This window comes from Camelina sativa, chromosome 3 (genome assembly GCF_000633955.1).
Source record: "Camelina sativa cultivar DH55 chromosome 3, Cs, whole genome shotgun sequence".
Classification (NCBI taxonomy): Eukaryota; Viridiplantae; Streptophyta; class Magnoliopsida; order Brassicales; family Brassicaceae; genus Camelina; species Camelina sativa.
The window spans coordinates 10,614,436-10,620,369 of NC_025687.1; the positions used below are offsets into that span (position 1 = coordinate 10,614,436).

The 5,934-nt window shown below is 32.6% G+C and overlaps 1 protein-coding gene and 1 pseudogene across 1 annotated transcript; both read left to right on the forward strand.

The window, feature by feature from the left end:
- On the forward strand, positions 2,472-3,640 carry LOC104778829 (annotated as a pseudogene).
- On the forward strand, positions 4,858-5,783 carry LOC104776428 (chitin-binding lectin 1-like). The gene has a single exon (XM_010500504.2). The coding sequence runs from the start codon at positions 5,063-5,065 to the stop codon at positions 5,489-5,491; it is 429 nt and encodes a 142-aa protein (XP_010498806.1). The 5' UTR covers positions 4,858-5,062; the 3' UTR covers positions 5,492-5,783.

The window sequence follows — 5,934 nt, forward strand, 5'->3', positions numbered from 1 at the left end:
AAAAAAAAAAAAAAAAAAAAAAAAAAAAAAAAAAAAAAAAAAAAAAAAAAAAAAAAAAAAACCTCGCTTAAGATTTCAAAAATTTAATAGATTTGTGTTTTAAAGAAAGATCAAAGTACGTATTTCATAGGCCCAATAATTTTTAGTTTTTAGGCCCAACTAAATTATAAAGGGCTTAGTCTATTGTTATGGCATAGCAAGGCCTCACAACTGTTATTCACACAATTAGGTATTTTGGTTTGTACATAAAACTCTATTTGTAACATGTTTTTTTGTTTCGGTTTTATTTACTGTATTTCGAATCTGGTCATTCATTCAGTTATGTTTATTTTTTCAATTCTCTGGAATTTTTTTTTATAGTTCTAACTAATGTGAGTATATCTATACTTGATGTATAAAGAATTAGATACTATAAGTTTTAGTAAAATACAGTTTATTCGGTTTAGTTGATTTGGCAAGAGTTTTAATCACGGTTCTGGTTTCAGTTTGTTTGTTTGTTTTCCTCTGTAGAGGCCTAGAGGGGAAGGAGAGACCGCAAAAAGGATATGCTTACTAACATTGCATAACCGCTTAATAACATACTTCCTTCGCATAATAACCATATAAGTGTTAATTATGCAAATAAGCAACATATACCCAATTATTATGCGAATAAGTGGGTATATGTTGCTTATTATGCAAATTTGCATAATTATTATTTAATAGTTCTACCCAATATGATTATGCAAATAAGCAACATATACCCACTTATTCGAATAATAAACTTTTTTTTAGACAAAAACAAATACTGCTTTTTCAAATACGAATATACAGATATTCTTGATTAGCAATTGCATTAAAACGACATCGTATCATCACGGGTTCTTACCAATTGGAGTCATAACTCTATACTAACATATTGAACAACTAAAACCAAATTCCATTGAAAAGCATACGATACGGCGCTTTAGGCAGTTAAACTCACTTGCCTATATACATAAACTTTCAGGATAAATCATTCAATAAAGCAAACCTAACTAACAGAAGTTAATAATCCTTACCAATAGTTCAATTTATTTTTCCTCTTAATAAATTTATCCCTTATAGTATTATTGGATCTCTCATCTCTATAAGACTGTTACTAATTGGATCTATATTCACTACAAAAATAAACTATATATACAGTCACTACAAAAAACCAAGCGCATTGTATCATTTAATTAGTATCACAAAATTAAGTGATAGTTTTATTTTAAATTAATTCTTAATTGTTGATATAAAAATTATATTTTAATATCAGTTATAATAATCATTCAATACTGTTATTGATCTGTATGACATCATTTTGTTATAACCGATGGAAATATAGATCATTTACATCACTTTCAAAATATTGAAACAAATATATAAATTTGTTCACTAACATCAATTAGAAAATAATACAGATGTTACATCATTTAGAAAATGAGGTTGATATGTATACTAATATATTAACGGAACTTATTAGGTTGTTAAAAATATGAGCTTTTTCAAAAATACCACTTTTTAATACTTTTTAAAAAAAATACTTGTTCATGTTGACTATTTTCAAAACTACCAATATTTATGTATAAAATGATCAAATTATCATTTTTTAGTGACATCAAAAATGTACAGTCACCAAAATTAAAGAAAAGTTCCCGCCAAAAATATGAAATCGGATTTTTCCGCCAAAAATTTCAAAATTTATATCTTAGAATAACTTTGTAAAGAACCTTGTAAAAGTGTTTACAAGGTTTTTATAAGATTTTAATAAGTTTTTATAAAGTTTTTATAAGACATTTGAAAAAATATATAAGTTTTTAAAAAGATTTTTATAAGGTTTTAATAAGGTTTTTTTATAAGATTTTTATAAGACATTTGCAAAAAAAATTATAAAGTTTTTAAAAGATTTTTTATAAGGTTCTAATAAGTTTTTTATAAGGATTTAAAATAACTTATGTTGCAGCATATACTCAAAAAAGGATTAAAAAATGGAGAAAACCATATAAATGTCTGTTGTGGATAAATATGCTTAGCTAGTTTCTTGAAGCCCAGTTGTAGGAGAATAGTATAGGTGATGAATGAAACTTCTTTTTTCTGTAAAATATCATGAAGCCAATAATTATGTGTATATGAGCTCAATTTTAGGAGAATAATTGTTTAATGAATCAGTTTGCGTAAAAAAAGTAGCTAAGGTACATTCTTGTTCTTGGTAAAAAGTAGCTTGTTTAATTGTCTAATGAATCAATTTTAGGAGAAGCGAAGCTACATTCTTGTTCTTGGTAAAAAGTAGCTGAACTATTCAGTTGCCGAATAAATAGGGATATATTTTGTTAGTTGCCGAATTATATTCTATAGGGCCGTGGATAAATACGAATATGTGATTTAGATTTTTTGTAACTTACGTTTGTATAAGAGAGGTTCGTATGTAAACACAATATATGTGATGAAAAAAAAAGAAGAAGGAGATCATGACATTGACCACAACCTTACTAGAGATCCCTGAGGAACTGTTGATCGAGATTCTAATCAGATTGCCGGCGAAGTCTCTGATGAGATTCAAGTGCGTCTCAAAGATCTGGCTCTCACTTATCACATCTCGGTACTTGACCAACCGGTTCCTTAAACCCTCACCACGAAGACGTTTTCTCTCGTATTTTATGGGTAGCGAGACACATGGCGAGTATGCGTTGCTCACGTCATCAAATCATGATCACTCGGACACATCTGCCTCTGTAGTCGACAAAGATCTGGCCATTCAGACACTAGGGGGAGGCCACTTGGTGAGCTCTGTTCGTGGCTTGTTGTGTTTGAAAATGGGAGAAGAGTGAGGATTTGTAACCTCAACACAAGGCAAGTTGTGGAATTGCCCGTCTTAAAGGATGGGAATAATTTTGAAAAGGTGTTGTTCTTTTTTGGACACGATCCTGTTAATGATGAATACAAAGTTCTTAGCACGGTTTGGGACGTGACCTGCGAAGAAGAAAGAGTAATGAGATCCGAGCATCAGGTGTTGGTTCTTGGAGCTGGAGCTTCATGGAAAAAGGCTCAATGCCACATTCTTCATCGCCCTTTTCATTCTAGCTGTTATGGGGTTATCACCGTTAACGGTATTTTGTATTATAGAGCTTGGAATGATGAAAATAAATGTGTCGTTATGAGTTTTAACTTGACTTCTGAAGAGTTTAGTTTGATTGAATTACCCATCAATGCTTTCATCGTTTGGAAGGACTTGTCTGGCAGAAATATCATGAACTACAAAGGAAAAGTGTCTGTCTTTCGATCTTTGGATTTCTTTCGTGATGGTATTTTGGATGTTTGGGTTCTTGAAGATGCCGGAAAGAGTCAATGGTCGGACAGAAAGACTTTTGTTTTGCCTGATTTTCAGATGAAACCCCTCCTCTATGGAGATCGGTTAGCGATAACTGGCACTAGTCGGAGTGGTGAGCTTTGGTTGTCAAAGGTAAGTTACTCTCAGGATCGACCCCCACGTAAGTTCATTTATGATTTAGAGAGGAATGAGATAGCTCAAAGGATTGATACAAGGCCACTAGTTAGTTTATTCAAGAGGACGAGGTGTAATATAATTGTAACAATTTTTCCGGATGATATTGAGAGCATCATGTATTTGGAAACATAAATATAATTAATAAGTACGTTGTTTTCACAAACGATATAGTATCAAGTTGACGAGTTAACTGCACTTTTTGTATCTACTATACTTAAAGTTGAAGGATAGAGCTTCATCCTTGGAAGAGAAAGGTTAGGCTAATAGACAGTAGCCAATAATTATAGGCATGCACTCATCAATTTCCTCTCGATTTACGTTTTCCATGATATCTTGATATTGTAACTTTACAAGGAGCTTGTATCCAGGCAATGAAAATTGCAATACATAAATATGTTGGAATCATCAAAAATGTATAAGCAGAAAGGTCGGTATTTTGACATGGAAGGCTACATAATTTTTTACCTTCATGACGTTAGCCACCATCGAGCATCACGGTTACTGATGCTAAAAGTTGTGGCCATCTTCATTAGGCACATTAAGGCTGAACCGGCATCTAAATAATAATGCATTATTTTGTATGATTACTGAATTTTATAATTAATAATTTAGACCAATATGGACTCAGATTCTCCTTTTGCATGTTCTGTGGCCACCAAACCTTTTTCTTGGTTACATATTTTTAAAATAAAATTGTCGACGCTGTTAAAATTTTCTGTCTCAAATTATTCTTCAATCATACGAAAGCTTTTATCCTTTTTTTTTTCCTTCTCTTTAATACAAAATACCATAAGAGATAGTTTCCTGCTACCTTCTCATCTGTGTAAATTGATGAACAACTAAAGCAACGTTCCTTTTTAAAAAGCACTCACTTACGCATTAAGCAACTACACGCACTCGCGCATATATACGATTATACTCTCCTTTTTCATATACTGTATACGATTATATACCCCTTTAACTTTTTTATATATCAAAATTAAGCATTAATTTAACATATTTTTTTAAGATAAAACCATTTTAGTGCATCAAAATTAACGCTAAATCTAGGTAACAAAGATATACTAAGAAATTTGTATCTCAAAAACATTTTATGCTTTTGTTTTGGTATACGACGGTGGGATTTTAATCGCTAATTAATAATTCCGCAACTAAGGAAAACCAAAATAGGTCATGAGGGCTCCACCTCACATGAAAAAATACGATCACTTAGTGGACCGACGAATACTCCTTAACTAACCGTGTTCCTAATTTATCATTTGATTTCAGACTATAGTGTATATTTTATTCAATTATATATAATTGGGTTAAAAAAAGACTAGAAGCTACAGAAAATGATATATGCACAATGCACTATTTAATAAGTCTATGACTCCCATGCACTCACTTAGCTTACGTAACGAGAACGCATTCATCATCACCTCTCATTTTCACGTCTCCTCTTCAACTTTTCAACTCTTTTAATCTCAAAATCTCCATATATACAAAACTCTCCTTTTGTTATTTTCTCTCTTTGATCATTTACAACAAAAAAAACAACTCGCCGATCACAACATGCCGGAAAATTCTCACCGCCGGGGATCCGTCGTCATATTCACGGTGATGTTAATCACGTTGCTGACGTGTCCAACACTCATCAACGCTTCATCATCAGATGCTTCTTTAGAAGCAAGAAAGCTAGATGAGGTCGATCCCATCAAGTGTTCTCCAAGCTGCATCCAAAACCCTCCTCCGCCGTCTCCTCCACCACCGTCTCCGCCGCCACCTGCGTGTCCTCCTCCTCCGGCTCTTCCACCTCCTCCGCCGAAGAAAGTCAGTCCCAACTGCCCGCCTCCACCGCCGGCTAATTTCTTGTACATCACGGGTCCGCCGGGAAATCTTTACCCCGTGGATGAGCAGTTCGGAGCGACCGCCGGAAAAAGCTTTACGGTGGTGCTCTCCGGTTTGATCGCGCTTGGAATTATGGGGTTCTTGATTCTTTGAAATTAACATGATCGGAGAAGAAATATTTTAAGATCTGCGGTTGGTATGTTGTTGTCACATACTTTTTTTTTAATTAGTTGTTTAAAAAACGTTATTGATCGTTGGTTAATAATTTTTACTAGCTAGGATCATATATGTTTCATCATATTTTTCCTATATCCAAAATTTTCTAATGGTTTTTTTAAAACCAAATTAATAAGGTACGTAGACCAAAAATTATGTTCAGGGAAATATATATGTAAAGTCAAGAAATTTATTCTCTTAATGGGATATGTTCTCTGTTTAACTTGCATTGAATTGATTCTCGAAAGTAAAAAGTTTTCTTTGTGCGGAATAATTTTTATAGAAAAGCAAATTGTTCTTAATAAATGTAAAGATAGTTTTTTTCCGAAAGGGGGAAAAAGAGATACAAGAATATAAAGTTAAAAAGGCTAATTATTTTC

Excerpts from the sequence above, each read along its gene's own strand:
- LOC104776428 (XM_010500504.2), top strand. The coding sequence starts at position 5,063 with ATGCCGGAAAATTCTCACCGCCGGGGATCCGTCGTCATATTCACGGTG.